The sequence below is a fragment of the Quercus lobata genome, chromosome 2, assembly GCF_001633185.2.
Source record: "Quercus lobata isolate SW786 chromosome 2, ValleyOak3.0 Primary Assembly, whole genome shotgun sequence".
Classification (NCBI taxonomy): Eukaryota; Viridiplantae; Streptophyta; class Magnoliopsida; order Fagales; family Fagaceae; genus Quercus; species Quercus lobata.
This window is the reverse complement of record NC_044905.1, coordinates 25106713-25123933: the sequence shown is the minus strand read 5'-3', so window position 1 is coordinate 25123933 and position 17221 is coordinate 25106713. Positions and strand designations below refer to the sequence as shown.

Here is a 17221-nt window from a genome sequence, read left to right as displayed (position 1 = left end):
AGATCCTCTCCTGCTAGAAACTAACACATACAAATCAGAACAAAGCAACATCTAAGAGCAATATGCTGGGTATATTTCGATTTCCTCAGTGATTAATTAGCTTGCGAAGCAGCCAAAAATGTAAGAGGAAAGTTTTCAAACCACACAACATAATCAGACTTTAGTCATTAAAAAATGTTCCAATCTATAGTCATTTACAGTGTGTTTTGACCAAGAATTTGTTATTTACATAGAAATTTTATATTTGAACATGTGGCTCTTCCATTGTGACAAGGGTGATTACTATGTTAAAAAATTTGTAGTCTTAACCAAGGGCCTCATAAAGGTCATAAAGGACAAAAGCCCCTTGAAAACAACTACATATGCATCAATCCTTGAGTTAATTACAATTGTATAATTGTATATCAACCACACACAATCACGCATAGTTAAGAAACCTCCCTGAGCCATTCTTCTCTTCTGTGTGAACATGGAAAATGCCATAGTTCTATACCCTTTTCCAGGCAGAGGCCATCTGATCTCCATGGTCGAGCTTGGCAAGCTCATACTCAAACATAACCCTTCTTTCAACATCACAATCCTTATCTTTAACAAACCAAACACAAGTACTAACTCCACCGCACCCCAATATGTAGCCAGCTCTACCACCCAATACATCACCGCTGTCAATTCCACCACTCCATCTATCAACTTTCACCACCTCCCACCAATCTCCGAAGTCCCATCCACTCCTTCCCCTATAGCACAAGCCTTCCTAATCCCACGCCTCAACAACCTTAATCTCCATCAAGCTCTCAAAACTATTTCCCAAACCTCCAAACTCAAAGCCTTTATCATTGATTTCTTCTGTGATGCTGCTTTCGAAGTGGCCACAAACCTTGTCATCCCCACTTACTATTTCTTCCCCTCTGGCGCAAGCGCTCTATCTTTGCTTCTATACATACCCACTTTGCATAAAAAAGTGGAAAAAAGCTTGAAAGATCTCGGTGATATGCTTCTTGACATTCCTGGCTTACCGCCTATCCGAGCTTCAGACATGCCAGGAAGTATATCAGATCGTACTGCTGAATGGTATGAGTATTTGTTAAACACAGCAGCCCACATGGCCAAATCAAATGGAATTATTGTAAACACGTTTGATTTGCTCGAAACAAAAGTGGTCAAAGCAATTTCGGATGGATTATGTGTCCAAGATGGACCAACTCCTCCAATATTTTGTATTGGACCTTTGATATCAAGCAGCAATCAAGATGAAGATGAGCATGAGTGTTTGAAATGGCTAAACTCCCAACCGAGTCGAAGTGTTGTGTTTCTGTGTTTTGGAAGCATGGGATTGTTTTCAGCGAAACAGTTGGAAGAAATGGCGGTGGGATTGGAGAATAGTGGGCAAAGATTTTTGTGGGTCGTAAGAAATCCACCGCCAAATAATGAGGAAGAGCCAAACTTGGATGAATTATTGCCAAAGGGTTTCTTGGAAAGGACCAAGGATAGGGGGTTTGTAGTGAAACAATGGGCTCCACAGGTGGAAGTGCTGAGTCATGACTCAGTGGGTGGGTTCGTGACTCACTGTGGGTGGAACTCGGTGCTTGAAGCAATTAGTGTTGGTATGCCAATGGTTGCGTGGCCTTTGTATGCAGAGCAAAGGTTGAACATGGTCTTTTTGGTGGATGAAATGAAGGTGGCATTGGGTTTAAAGGAGATGGAAGATGGGTTTGTGAGTGCAGAAGAGTTGGAAAAGCGAGTGAGGGAGTTATTTGAGTCCAAAGCTGGGAGAGAGGTGAGAGAGAGTGTTTTGGGCTTCAGAGATGAAGCTATGATAGCCCAGAAAGAAGGTGGCTCCTCCCATGTTGCATTAGCCAAATTGGCCCAGTTGTTGGAGCAAACCTGACAATGGTGGCAGCATTATTGTGCAAGTTTAGTTTTGTTTTTTGTTTGTACCATATAAGAAAAGAAAGACATGAGTTCACTCATCAATATGTCTAACAATTTCATGTTTTTTTGCTGAATTGAAGAAAGGGTTTACAATTTCCTTTTTGGCTAAATAAAGAGACAACTTACTATTATTACTATTAGTTAGTGTATGCTTAAATTGGTGTGGATTTGGTCTCCGAGGAGTGGCCTCTACAATGAAAAGGCATGTTCAGCTCTATTATCACAACACTTTACAATAATGAGTAGCTACTATTATTACTATTAGCTAATTTTTCAAAAACAAAGAAAAAAAATTGTATATTACAATTATTTGCTATGCCTGTCATTTGAAAAATCTAAGTAGTAGTATCACTTACTCAAATTATCATATGAACATAAAATATCGAATCAAATAACATTTAGCTTGTAAGAAATAAAATAATTCAATCTAAACACAATTGAGAAACAAAATAAATTTAAACTATTTTTATATCAAATAGTTCTATTTCAATCATGGTTTCTAAAACCGAACCTGATCGACTGGTTCAACTGTGAACCGGTGTCAATACTGGTCAGAATATTTACGGAATCCGAAAATGCATAAAAATTGCTCAAAACCAGAGAACTGGAGGTTGAATCGTCAAAATCAGCAACCGGGAAGGTTGGACCAATTCTTAATGGTAGAGGAGAATGTAGAAAATAGGAGAAGTTTGACCTTTTGAATCTAAACTAACAATGACCGCAAATAGGAGAAGTTTATATTTTCTTTTGATTCAAATGCTTCTAAAAATCTTTTTTTATTATTAGATTTTCTTTGTTTAAACTTTAAACATTTGGAACATATTATTACTTCCATTATATTAATTGAAATTTCACTTACAAATTATTTTAATTACCTAAAAATTTTTAGTAAATATTATTAGTTATTATAAATGTATAATTAATTTTTATTATTTAATAATTATTAATTAAATTATTTATGACTCATCAAATTGACCACCGGTCAGACATCAGTTGGACCACAAAACTAGTAACCAGTCTCATTTTTGGTTTTTTGTCGTACCAATTTTTAAAACCATGATTTCTACTCAATTGAATTACAAAATACATATAAACTAGTTTTTTTTTTTTTTTTTTTTTTTTTTTTAAGGAGAGTGGAAAAGGAGAAACTAACAAAAACATAAATATATATTTAAAATACATATTATACAAAAAGTAACTAACAAAAATCTATATTCAGTTCTAAATACTTTTAATTAAAAAAAAATAGTTACCTTTAGTTTAAATACTTTTATAATTTACTAAATGTATTTAAATTTAAAAAAAAATGATAATGACATCAAATTAGTAGTCATAACGGAAATACTTACAATTAATTGAAATTGACATAAACTATTATATTAAAAGAGTCATACAACAAATAATTAAGTAAGTCAACTAGATAAAAAAAAATTAAGTCAACATATAAAACACCTAAGCGACATAGACTAAGACTTCCCAGTTCTCCCACGTATGCCATGACGAATGACGAAAGAGATGCTACAGTAGTTGAAGTTATGTGGACAGAACCTGTCTAAAAAAAACACAATCATGATGATTGAGGACCTATTTAACACTGTTAATTTTAATATTTAAACAACTATATAACACTTGATACGCATTTTTATAATGTCCACACAATTGTTTTCGCAACAATTAACTTGTCTAGGCAATTTGTTTTGTTTTGTTTTTGTTTTTTTTTTTTTTTTTTGATGGATTGTCTAGACAAATTAAAGCATTAAGTGCCCGTTTGGTTTCAGCTGAAACCTGCGTTCACGATTTTTTTTTTTCTTGCACCGTTTCTGCTTTAGGAGGACAAGAGTACTGTTTATACATTGTTTGGCACTGTTTATGGGTTAAAAAATATTAAAAATAGGTCTCACGATACTATTTACACATTTAAAAATAATTTTGTTACAGTGTTTTTAGTTTTCAGTTTTCAGTTTCAGCAACAATAAATTCAATCCAAACAGACCCTAAAACACAAACCAGAATGATTGAGTATTTATTGAAGTTTGTATGCAAATTATGATTGTTCATAAGCCTTTGAAAACCCCAGCACCATTCTTCTCTTCTTTGTGAAAATGGAGGATGCCATAGTTCTATATCCTTCTCCAGGCAGAGGCCATCTGATCTCCATGGTAGAGCTTGGCAAGCTCATACTCAAACATCACCCATCTTTCTCCATCACAATCCTCATCTTAAGCGAACCAAACACAAATACTAACTCCGCTACACCTCAATAAGTAGCTAGCTCTACCACCAAATACATCACTACCGTCAATTCCACCACCCCATCTATCACTTTCCACCACTTCCCACCTATCTCTGAAGTTCCACCCAGTACTACTTTCTTTGTAGATCTGAAATTCTTAATCCCACGCCTCAACAACCCAAATCTCCACCAAACCCTGAAAACTATATCCCAAACCTCCAAACTCAGAGCCTTTATCATTGATTTCTTCTGTGATGCTGCTTTTGAAGTGGCCTCAAACCTTACCATTCCCACCTACTATTTCTTCACCTCTAGCCCAAGTAATCTAGCCTCGTTTCTTTACCGCCCCACCTTGCACAAAAATAAGGATCAAAGCATCAATGATCTCAACAATATGCTTCTTGTTGATATTCCTGGTTTACCTTCTGTCCGGGTTTCAGACATGCCCAAAATTACGTTTGATCCCACCACTAAAATGTACGAATATTTTCTTAACACTGCAACCCACATGGCCAATTCAAATGGACTTGCTCTAAACGTGTTCGACTTGCTCGAAACAAAAGCTTTCGAGGCAATCTCTAGTGGACTCTGTGTCCCAGATGGACCAACTCTGCCAATTTTCTGTATTGGACCTTTGATATCAAACACCAATCAAGATGGAGAAGAGCACGAGTGTTTGAATTGGCTAAACTTACAACCGAGTCGAAGCGTTGTGTTTCTATGTTTCGGAAGCTTGGGATCGTTTTCGGAGAAGCAGGTGAAAGAAATTGCGGTGGGTTTAGAAAATAGCGGTCAAAGATTTTTGTGGGTTGTGAGAAATCCACCACCAGATACGGATAAAGATCCAAACTTGGATGAATTGTTGCCAACGGGTTTCTTGGAAAGGACCAAAGATAAGGGATTTGTGGTGAAACAATGGGCTCCACAGGTGGCAGTGTTGAGTCATGACTCAGTGGGAGGGTTCGTGACTCACTGTGGGTGGAACTCAGTGCTTGAAGCGGTTTGGTGTGGAGTGCCGATGGTTGGTTGGCCTTTGTACGTAGAGAAAAGGTTGAATAGGGTGGTTTTGGTGACGGAAACCAAGTTAGCTTTGGAGTTAAACGAGTCGGAAGATGGGTTTGTGAGTGCAACTGAGTTAGAGAAGCGAGTGAAGGAGTTAATGGATTCGGAAGTTGGGACAAAACTGAGAGAAAGGGTTTCGGGTTTGAGAGATGAAGCAGTGTCTGCTGTGAAAGAGGGTGGGTCCTCTCATGTTGCATTGGCGAAATTGGCTGAGGTGTGGCGGCAAAACTAACATGAGTTAGTTCACCAATAACTCTTCGAGTTATTTTCTATATATGAAAAGAGCCAATGAGTTATTGTTATAGTGTGCAACGCAATAGTACTTTGGTTTGAACAATTTTGTTTTTGTTTTGTTTTGTTTTTTTTTTTTTTTAACGGAACTTGCTCGACATTACTTTTGCTGTTTCAATTTTCACTGTAATGCTTGCTTATGTTTTTTCTTTTTTGAAACAAATGCTTGCTTATGTTGAACTTGCTTCTATAATAATAATAAAACATTAACTCAACAAATTATCTATATAAAAAAAGAGCCGAGAGTTATTGCTACAGTGTGCAATGCTACAGTTTTATGGTTTGTTCTTTTTTTTTTTTAATTTTTTTAAATTTTTTTGTTGTTGTTGTTGTTTCAATTTCCACTGTAATGCTTGCTGCCATTGAACTTGCTTATATGATAAAAATAAAACATTAACACAACAAATTATCTATATATAAAAATAGTCAATGAGTTATTGCTACAGTGTGCAACACTACAGTATTTTGGTTTGTTCATTTTTTTTTACGGTACTTACTCTATAGTACTTTGGTTGTTTCAATTTCCGCTGTTATGCTTGCCTCCGTTAAATTTGCTTATATTATAATAATAATAAAATATTAAACACACCAAATTATCACAATATTTTTCACAACACAACTAAAAATAAAGGTATTGTGATGAAAAAAAAAAGTACTATATCCACAACATTTTCATAACAAATCTTAGGTGGTAAATTGTCATTCTAATTTAAACTTACCAATGAAGTCACTTTTTTGTCTATCAATAACAACTTACTACTTATGATTTGTAATGAAATTACAAAAATATTGTAAACATAGTATTTCTCTTGTGAAAATATTAAGACATCTTGTTGTCGTAACAATATTTTAACATCCGCTAAGGTGTCAATTCTTTACGAGTCAAAGTAAAATATAACAAAACTGTAAAGATATTATGAAAATGTTGTGCCATTCTTTGTGTTTTTAGAATTATTTTTTTATTAGTCAATTTTTGTTGAACCAAAATTTACTGTTTCATGTACAGTTTTCTTGAGTTGAATTTTTGTATTTTCAAAACTTTTTTCTCTCTCTCCGACTAGGCAAGGCTCCACTGAGATTTTTTTGTCGTTTTCCTCCAAATTTCTTGCAAGGATTCTCTCTCCCTAAGCCGGTATGTCTATTTTACCCTTCCTTTTGCATTATTTTCACATTTTCATGCATTAATCTCATGGTTTTTGGGTAATTTTCAAACTATACATTATTTTGGTTTTTTGATTAATCAAGCCTTGTTTTATGAATTTGATCAATGGGTTTTGTTGCTACAATGATATATTCATGATCTATGTTGGTTTATTTGATTAATTTGGGGTTTTATGAAAAATAAAAAATTCTAGGGCTTGTATTGAACTCGAATTGGGGCTTTTTGTTCAAATTGGTTCAGTTGATAAAATTGGCTTGTTGAATTGATGTAATTGGTCATTATTTTCTGAAATCTATCTTGTATGATGATTAATTCGTCAATTTCTTACAAATTGATCAAGTGGCTTCTCAAAATTTTGGGGTTTTTGTTAGAAACTCTATGCTCAAGCCAAATTTGTGAACTTGAACTTAATTTGAACTTCATTGCATTGCATTAGGCCATGCATCACTTTATTTAATTTGTTCATGCATCATATAGATTTTTGTTTTATATTTTTTTGTGCTAACTTGCAGTCTGCCCTTGGTTTTTTTATTTTTATTTTTTGCTTTGTGTCTTGGTCCTTATCCTAGCACTATGCCTAGGAAAACTAGAGCCCATAGGACCCCCTCCACTTCCTCTGAGTCTCCCTCTAGGAGTGAGGTGTTTAGGAATGACAAAAGTAGAGAGGCCTTTGAGAAACTGAACAGTAAGCATAAGATTTGGGCTGAGCGTTCTGTGATTTTAGATGAGATTGATTCGGCCATTAGAGCTAACTTTGAGTCTAGAGGTTGGTTGTCCCTCTTAGAGATAGATCATCCACCCCCGACCGCCCTAATTAGAGAATTCTTCTTGAATCTCTCTTGCCACGTCTATGATTCCAACACTCTTGTTAGGAGTTGGATACAAGGTGTTGGGTTCACCATTACTCCTCGGGTAGTGGCTGAAGCTGTTGGGGTTCCGGTTGTTCGAGAGCCTAACTATCCCTATGATGAGTCTCCACCCTTAGATGTTGTCATGTCATACATCACTGGGTCTTCTATCCAGTGGGTTTTGATCCTCGGATCACGTCTGCTGAGCTTTTTGAAACTGCTTATCTTTTCTTTAGGATAGCGTGTCATTCTTTGTGGCCTATTTCTCTTCTCCACACCATCCCTCTAAAGCGATGTGTGTTTTTGTATGCTTTTGTTTCTGGTGCGTCTATCAGTTTCCCTCATCCATTCCTTCGTTCTTTGAACGAGGTTCATAGGAGTTCTGCCATAGGGCATGCGCTTATCCATCATATTTTCATTCATAAGATTTTGTTGTTTCTTGGTCTAGATGGTTTTCCTTCTAGTGAGCTTGTTCATGTTGTTGCTTCCATAGGTGCCACCTTTCTTAGGCAGAGGACTGCTCACTTGAGAGTTGCTCCTTCGCGTCCTAGAGGTGCGTCATCTAGTGCTGTTCCCCCTCCTCCCTCTTCTACTGGTGCTGATGCTGCTGAGGTGTCTGGTGCTGATGCTGCTGATGCTGATGTTCCTCCACCGACTACTTCGGATGATTCGGACATTCGACGTACGTTGGATCATGTCTCGACGTACGTTGGATCATGGACATATTTTGGTGGATGTGCTCGATGAGATCCGTGCTTTGTGCACAGAGTTGGCACAGTTTAGACGATCTTCACCGCCAGCTCCCTTTTGATGATGGATTTTGATTGCCCTTTGGCATTCCGTCACAAAAAGAGGGAGTACATATTTGAATTGATTTGAGCTCTTGTAGAGTTTTGTCTTCAGGGGGAGAGTATTTTTTTTGGTTGTAGCTTGTGGAGTTTAGATTGTATCTAGGTGCTTCACAATGTATTTTATCTTTTTAGCTCTTGCCATATTTTTTGTTGGGATATTCATGTTAGGGGGAGTTACTTTTATTGCTTTATATGTTTCTTGTTTTCAACTGTTTATTGATTTATATTTATGAGTTATTCATTGATATATGTCTTTATTGTGTGTTGTTTGAAATCAAAATTTTAATTTATTTATTTGTATTTTTCACACGTGTGGTTATGTATTTTGTTTAGTGTTTCAGGAAATATACAGGTTGATTCAATTGAGCTGCTGTCTACACTTGAAACTGATGGATAATAGTTAGGATTGAGTTTGTTTTATGAGCATTTATCTTGTAAAGGGCTTTTTCTTTGTAAACTTTGAGCTTCTAGTTGTGTTTTGTCATGGATTGCCAAATGGGGAGTTTGTTAGGTTCTAAAGACTTAGGTTTTTATGTATTTAGAACTCTAATGTGTATTGTTGGCAAACCATGATCAAAACAATTTGTTTAGTAGTGTTTAGACTTGCTCAAAGTTGTATCTTTTCTGTAAAGTTGGAATCGAGCTGATGTAGAAGTTATTGTGCATTTCGGCCGGGCTCGATCTATCGAAGCTTAGGCTCGAACGATCGAATCTCGGGCAGAATGTGCTTTTCTATAGAATTCCAACTCAGCCTTAGTTTGTTTAAAATGTTTAGGGTTTTCTAATTTGTCCTAAGTATAAAAGGCAAACCCTAACCACGTTTTAGTGTTGCTTATATTACTGTTTGTGTAAATCTCTTATGAGATCTAAAGGAGCTTTCCTTTATACAAACTTAGGGTTTTCAAGGAGGAGATATTATCTACACCTTGATGATCAACTCAGTTGCTGCCATTGAAGCTTAAGAAACACAAGCAGGTGTGCTTGTATCTGGTGGTGAATCCAAGAAAGAAGGAGTCCGTGAATTCGGAGCTTGCACGTGGTCGTGTCAATAAGTTCTACTGGTGGGTAGCAATAAGAAGTCGAGCGTGGGGGTTTGTAAGTCTTATTGTATAAACTTCGATTCTTTCATATAGTAGATTCAAGTTTACCTTGAGGATAGTTAGGTTAAATCCTCCCCAAGTTTTTACCAGTTTGGTTTCCTGGGTGATCATATCTTTGTGTTATTTATCTTTCCACTGCTTTGTATGATATGATTGTTTTGATTGTGATAACCTAGTTTTGTTAAATTGGTCTAAGTAACAACTTGGCTAATTACCTAGGTTAATCCAATTGTGTTTTTAAGAGGTCTAAAAACTATTAAGAAGATATCCTCCATTGGAACTGTAAAGGAAGCATGGATCATTCTCCAGACAACCTATGAAGGAACTAAGACTGTCAAGGATTCGAAACTTCAGAGGCTCACTACAACCTATGAGTCGTTTGATGAGTTCTATGCCAAGTTCAAGGACATAGTAAACTCAGCATTTAATCTTAGGGAAACCATTCCTGAATCCAAGATTATGAGAAAGGTGCTCAAATCTCTGCCTAAAAGATTCCATGCCAAGATCACTGTGATTGAGGAATCAAAGGATATTGACAAAATTGGTTGGTAATCTGCAGACTTATGAGTTGGGTTTGATGAGGATAGGGAAATCAAGCAAGAGAAAGAGCATGGTTTTGAAGGTCAAGAGTAGTGATACTGATGAATCTTCTGACGATGATGATTCTAAGATGAAGTCCTACATCACTAGGCAATTCAAGAAATTCATGAAGAATGCCAATGCAAAGGGCTTCAACAAGGACCGTAGACAATTGAGTTCTTCTTAGTCTAAGAGCCAAGACAAAGGGAAGAAGAATGCTAGGGATGGCGGTTAGTATACTGTTCCCTTAGGACCAAAGTGCTTTAGGTGTCAAGGTTTCAGTCACATGAAACAAGAGTGCCCCACATATCTCAAGACAATTGGGAAGAGTAAGGCACTTGCAGCTGCTTTAAGCGACATCGAGCCTGAGGATGATTCCGACAATGAGGATGATGGAATCTTGAATGTCTTCACTACCACTGTCAATCCTACTGAGGGGATTGTTGAAGATGTGGATGAAGAAGAGGAATTGATGGAATCCAAGTTTGAGAAGATGGATGAACAAGATGACATCCACACAGCCTATGCAAAGTTATACAAAGTCTTAGAAAAGCATGAGAAGTTGTAGAGGTTGACCACCAAGAAGTTTAGTGATGTGGAGCTTAAGCGAGAGGAAATCTCTATAAAATTTGATAAAGCCAATCAAACTATTGGAGCACTAAGGTCTGAGAATAATTTCTTGGCTAAGAAGATCAAGAAACTTGAGGCAGAACTATTTCAAGTCAAAGCTTTATCAGAGAGGACTTCAAGAGCAAAGCTTGACGAGATACTCAGTATTCAGAAATCTGCTTTTGATCGAACCGGTTTAGGGTATGATTTCTCTTCTCCTAGTATTGCTTTTACTAGTACTACTATTTTTGTTCCTCCTGCTAGTAATATTGAAACTGAGAACAATGTTGTTAAAAATGAATTAGCTAGTGAGAACATAGACAATGGTAAATCTATCTTAGGAGCACTTCCTAAGCTGGATAAGAAAGAAACTAAAAACCCTAGGGCTAAGAAGACTAACTCTCAAAATTCTAAAGAGAAGAAGCAGCATCTCTGTCATTACTGTGGAGCAGCTGGTCATACTTGACCTAATTGATATAAGTGGTTAGCCACTCAATAGAGCAACGACATGATCGCATCAGAAAACCAGAATTAGTTTCCATCCTCTTTTGCTCCCTTTGGAGATCTTCTCAAATCCCTCATGTTCCTTTCAAAGTTGAACGGTTTCAGTTCTTCCCCCTCATCTCTGGTTTAAGGATTCACTCAAAGGAAGGGTTCTTCCAAAGTATGGAAGGAAAAGGGCCCCAAGTGATTCTATTACTTTTTCTCTCTCTCTTCTTGTTTTTGTGTTTGCATTACTTGTGTGTTTTGCTTTCAAGTTCTAAGTCAGTCTAGTTTTTATCCATTGCTTTGGTTAATTTGTTTTTGTTTGTTTTCTTTTTAGTTTTGTTTATTTTGTTTTTCATATAAAAAAATTAAAAAATCAGAAAAATATAAAAACAGTGTGTTATGTGTACATTGGTACTTGTGTACCTTGGATGGCCATTAAAACAAAGTTTTCTAAACTTTGTATCTCTTGTAACTTAGATGAGCATCTCTATGCAAAACAAAGTAAGTGAGCTTTGTGGCTTGTGTTTGTGATGAGTAAAATTAAGTAATCTCTTGTACTTAACACTTGTATCACTCTTTTTGACGGGAAGGACTAAAAAATCCTAATAGAAAGGCATAAATAACCATATCACTATTGTTACCCGCCAATCATGAAATGACATTTGTGTGCTTTAGCATAGCAAAATTGGAATGTCAATTGCTTAACATAATTGAGTATATCTTTTCTATCTTATATATGCCCATGCATGGTTTGCTTAAAAGAAAAATATGCAAAGAAAAAAAAAAGCAAAAAAAGAAAAGAAAAAAAGATCAAAATGCTTTATATATGATTACAAGTGTGTATTCTAGGAAATGTCGGAGTTATAGGATGTACCTCGAAGGTAATAGTACTCATTAAACAGTTATGATTGTGTGTGAGTTAAAGTGATTTTCTCATATCTAAATTCATCATAACATGTAGACATTTATGCAATCTTGCGATATTTTTCACACACTACACACAATATTCTTTGCTACTCTTGATACATGTGCAGGTATAATGTGATTTGGTTATCACAAGGTTTATATATGTTAATGTATGCTCACTAAATTGTCTTGACTTATTTTTGAAATATAAAATTGGTTAGACTTGTTTAGTGTGTGTGTGTGTGTGTGTTTTGGGATCTATGTGCTTAACAATTCTTTGTTGAAAGATGATTTTAAGAGTTTAAAATGTTGTTTGGATCCATGGTTGAGTTGCATGTTCGATTGCATTCATGTTTGTGTTTTTCTCTTCTTGAAAAACTGTTTTTAAACAATCTCGACAACTCCTCGACAGCTCTAGACACCTAGCTTATCTTTCGAGCTCTTCAGTTGCTTTTTATCACAATCTCGACACCTCTCGATAGCTAGGTCAATCAATCGAGAAAATTTCTATCCCCTCAATAGTTCCTTGACAGATCCTTGATCCATCAAGCTTTGTCTTTGCCTTGGACACTTGCTTGATAGGTGCATCTGTCAACCCTATTAGATCTCGACACCTCTAGATCTATCGAGAATTAGTGAGGTTCTATAAATAGGGTTAGCGTGATTCAGCTCTCATTACTCTTGATCTCTCTCGATCTCTCTAACTCCCAACCTCTTCCTCAAGGATTTTTCGGCCTTAATCAACTTTTCTTCACTTGGTAAGTGTCCAAATCCTTCTTTTTCATGCATTTTCATATTTTTTGACCTAAAAATTGGGGTTTCTGGAAAATGTTTAGGATTTTTCAAATTGATGATGTTTTTGCAAATTTTTTTCGGATGGGTTTTAAAGATTTGATCTTAAAAACTTCATGCATTGCATCTCATTTGCATTACAACTATATTTTCATGCATTTAGATGTGTGTTATATATGTGCAATTGATTATGTGCTAGTAGGATTGAATTGGGCTGAGCCTATGATGCAATTTCCTTTGCATGTCACATGTTCATGCATTCCCATGCATACGTACTTTCTACTCAATATATTTTTAGATATATTTTCTTGCTTGGGACTTTTCTGATTGTCTCTTTCTCCCTCTTTCTCTTATGTTTGCTTTAGTCTGCTTCTATGGCACCCAAATGCAAATCTACTCCGTCCCTAAATCCTCTTCGTTCTGGGGCATCCACTTCTTCTGATCCTACACCATCTCATGTCTGGTTCCGTGATGAGAAGGCCAAATCGAACTTCGTTGAGAACTTTTCCCAATGAGACATTCATTCTGAACGCCAAGTCATCTTGTTGGACTTCTTCGACATTGACCTTCCCACTGTCATCCATAGTAGCAAATGGGAGTCACTGTGTGACGTCCTGGTCACTTGTCTATCCATGCTGATCCATGAGTTTTACTCCAACATGCATGGATTTGATTTTTCAGTACCTCTTTTTATTACTCGCGTTCGAGGTACGCACATTGTTGTCACACCGGATATTGTATCCGATGTGCTCCGTGTCCCTAGGGTAGAGCATCTTGACTACCCTGGTCCACTTCTTTTGATCCTACACCATCTCATGTCTGGTTCTGTGATGAGAAGGGCAAATCGAACTTCTTTGAGAACTTTTCCCAACGAGGCATTCATTCTGAACGCCAAGTCATCTTGTTGGACTTCTTCGACATTGACCTTCCCACTGTCATCCATAGTAAGGAATGGGAGTCATTGTGTGATGTCCTGGTCACTTGTCAATCCGTGCTGATCAATGAATTTTACTCCAACATGCATGGATTTGATTTTTCAGTACTTCTTTTTATTACTCGCATTCGAGGTACGCACATTGTTGTCACATCGGATATTGTATCCGATGTGCTCCATGTCCCTAGTTTAGAGCATCTTGACTACCCTGGTTATGATCGTCTTAAGACTATGTCTAAAGACGAGCTTATTTTTGCTTTTTGTGAGCGTCCTTCTGATTGGGGTGAGCGTCAGTTCACTTACTGTTTGGGCTTTGCTAAAGGCCCTTGGTTTCTGAACATGGTCATGACCTTTGTTCTTCATCCCTTATCTCATTATAACTTTATTACAGAGCCCCGTGCTCAGTTTTTACTTTCACTTTTAGAGCATCTTAGTATAGATTTTCCCTCTCATTTCATTCTTTCTATCATAGATGTGTATAGGGATTTGGCAACCCATGATAAGCTTATCTTCCCTTTGGCTATCACGAGGATTTTACGCCATTTTTCTATTCCTTTTCCTGTGTCTGACTACTTCTCTGTTATGGGCGCTATAGATGTCGCTACCGTTAAACGGAGCGAGGCATAGTTTTAGTTAAGGCAATCTGGGTTAGCAGCTCTTCCCACTCCTTCAGCTCCATCCACATCAGCTCCCTCTTCTTCTATGAGCGGTGTGACTCTCGAGGACATCATGGCGCAGCTTCAGCGCATGGATGCTCACCTCGACACTTTCAGTGATGAGTTGTGTTAGGTGAACACCTGTGTTGGTCGTATTGCACGACACCAGGCGGTCATGGGTGGCTTCATTACTTCTCCTCCACCTACTCCAGAAGCTTCTGAGGATGATGATGATGATGCTACTGCTTCCGATGATGATGATGCTATTGCTTCCGATGATGAGGATGATGGAGATGCTAGCTCTTCCAATGTTGACAAGATGTCTACTTGACACTCTTATCCTTTGTCACTCATGACAAAAAGGGAAAGTAGTTTTGGTTATGAGAGTAGTTATAGTTAGGGGGAGAGTTAGTATAAGAGATTTTTGTTAGGGGGAGTGTTGATATTGAGGGATGTAGTGAGGATTTATGTACCTTTTTCTTTTCTCTCCTTTTTAGATACATTGTTCTTATACATGGGTCTTGTGACCATTTTGACATACATTGTACTTATATTCTTTATATATTGATGTATGTTTTTCACCCACCCTTACATGTGTTGTTTCTTTTCTCTCTTTATGCACATGCTTCTTATATTTTGTATGCAATCTATTATTTCTGTTTCACACTAAGATGCGTTGATGAGTTTTGTTTAAATTGTTTCAAAAATACAGGTTGTCAAAGTCTACTTGCCATAAACTCTTTTCTTACAAAGGTTTTCAAGAGTTTGTGTTAGGATAGATTTTATTGTATTTAACAAGTGATTATGAGTTGAGTGATTTATGACTTCTCTTATATGTTCATTTGTTTGTTGTGGTTTTGTCATAAATTGCTAAATGGGGAGATTGTTAGGACATATTTGATTCAATGTTAGGAACATATGTCACTATTTTATGTAATTAGTTAATCTTTTGACAAAACGCACTTTACTTGTAATTGGGTAGATCTAGGATGTTTTTAATGCTTCAAGAAACAAGGTTTCAAGTTCAAGTGTTAGAGCCATGCAAGTCTGTCCAAGAATCAAAGGTGAAAAATGCTGTTCATTAAAGTTTGATAACTAGCATCTATCAAGACTTAGAGCTGTCTGAATCCCGTGGCTTGACAGCAGCTCGACAGATAGGGTATTTGTTGAAGTTTATGAAGTTCAGTTTTTTAGGACTGTTTTTCATCCAATCCGTGATTATATGTTTGGGCTTTCTTTTCTCACAACCCTAGACATATATAAGGATTATTTTAAGGACCGTCAAAGGTGACACAAGTTGCACAAGTGTTGAGCAAAGTTTTGTTTAAGCAAATTGTGACTGGAGACAAAATTTGTCCTAGTTCATCTTTCTTGTGAAGAAGCTACTGTGTTTGTACACCGTAGGGTTTTGTGACCAAGGAGCTTCGCGATCTTCATCGTGTGATGAATTGAAGAACTTTGCAACCAACGACCTTCTCTAGTTGGTGATTGAAGTCGCATACTGGGATCTGTGCAATTGGTTAGTCAAGTATTGGAAGCCGTGCATTGAATAGGAGCGATTGTCACTGCAAAACAAGTCCAATTGGGTATTGGGGTAAGGGTTCAACTGTAGGTTGGTATAAGGTACTAGGATTCCTTTACTTGTAACCGTTTGTTGTGATAATAGTGAATTCTCAAGAGTGGTGACCTTAAAATCACTTGATGAGATTTTTACCGTATAAGTTTTCCCCATTCGTAAACAAATCACCGTGTCAATTTAATTTCTACTGTAGACTTAGTTTAATTGGTGATTTGTTTGTGCTACCACATACATTACATGTTAATTTGATTAACTAGTCGCTAACCCGTGCGATGCACGGGAATGCTAGCAATTTTTTTAATTAAAAATAAATAAAAATTAAGATGAACCTCCAAATGATGTGACATTAGAATTGTAATAGTCATCAAATAATAACAAAATATACATTTTTCTAGATTAAAAGAATGACACAAATAACTCAGTGATTTGCTCATGTGACACTGTTGCACCACTCCCAAATGACACATACACCACAAAATCATTTGGTTGCTTGTTTAGCCAATCAAACAGCAAGCAATTCTTGGACGAGTTACCTGATTGTGTTACTATTGGACCAATTGGGTGCACTGGTCTTTTTAATACATTACAAAATAGTTTATCATCTCTCAAAGCCGTAACTATTTTAGGCCGAAGCTCCTCCTAACAATTTTTTTATTTGCACATATTGGGCGAATGTCCCAATACCATGTCTTTTTTGCTATGGCTTTTTTTTTTTTTTTTTTTTTTTTTTTTTTTCAATTTCATTTATTTCATGTCTTCTACTAGATATTTATTGTATTCATTATATTAAAAAAACGTTGAAGTAAAGCTGTATCCTCAAATAACTAAATATAAGAGTTTAATTCCTCTCTGTTTCAATTTAAAACCAAATTGTGCATAAAAGCAAAAAAGTTTCCTTTGTTCCAATACATCTTTAGTACAAAAATCACAAATCCATTAAAACCAAATTGTTCATAGAAAAGTTTAGAGATTGAAAGACAACTTTAAAGCATTTTTTGTATCTTTTTCCTTTGTCGCTTTGTAGTAGTCCCTGAATATGCCTTTTTGTTTTCCTTGACTACAGATGTTGGTGTGAGTTGCACATTACTTTGAACATCAAGTTTTTGAAATTTTGTACAATCACCATCTTCTTCAGTTAATAAGTTGTTGCTACATTCATTTGAAGTATCACTGATGTAAGCCAGGCAATAGAACAGGT

The 17221-nt window shown here is 36.4% G+C and overlaps 2 protein-coding genes across 2 annotated transcripts; both read left to right on the top strand.

Moving 5' to 3' along the window:
* Positions 1–415: 415 nt before the first annotated feature.
* Positions 416–2039, top strand: LOC115975063 (anthocyanidin 5,3-O-glucosyltransferase-like). Its single transcript, XM_031095701.1, has one exon. It carries the CDS (start codon positions 470–472, stop codon positions 1886–1888), a length of 1419 nt encoding a protein of 472 aa, XP_030951561.1. The 5' UTR covers positions 416–469; the 3' UTR covers positions 1889–2039.
* A 1901-nt stretch (positions 2040–3940) lies between these two features.
* LOC115975064 (anthocyanidin 5,3-O-glucosyltransferase-like) lies at positions 3941–5601 on the top strand. The gene has a single exon (XM_031095702.1). The coding sequence runs from the start codon at positions 4560–4562 to the stop codon at positions 5457–5459; it is 900 nt and encodes a 299-aa protein (XP_030951562.1). The 5' UTR covers positions 3941–4559; the 3' UTR covers positions 5460–5601.
* Positions 5602–17221: the final 11620 nt, after the last annotated feature.

Excerpts from the sequence above, each read along its gene's own strand:
- LOC115975063 (XM_031095701.1), top strand. The coding sequence starts at position 470 with ATGGAAAATGCCATAGTTCTATACCCTTTTCCAGGCAGAGGCCATCTG.
- LOC115975064 (XM_031095702.1), top strand. The coding sequence starts at position 4,560 with ATGCTTCTTGTTGATATTCCTGGTTTACCTTCTGTCCGGGTTTCAGAC.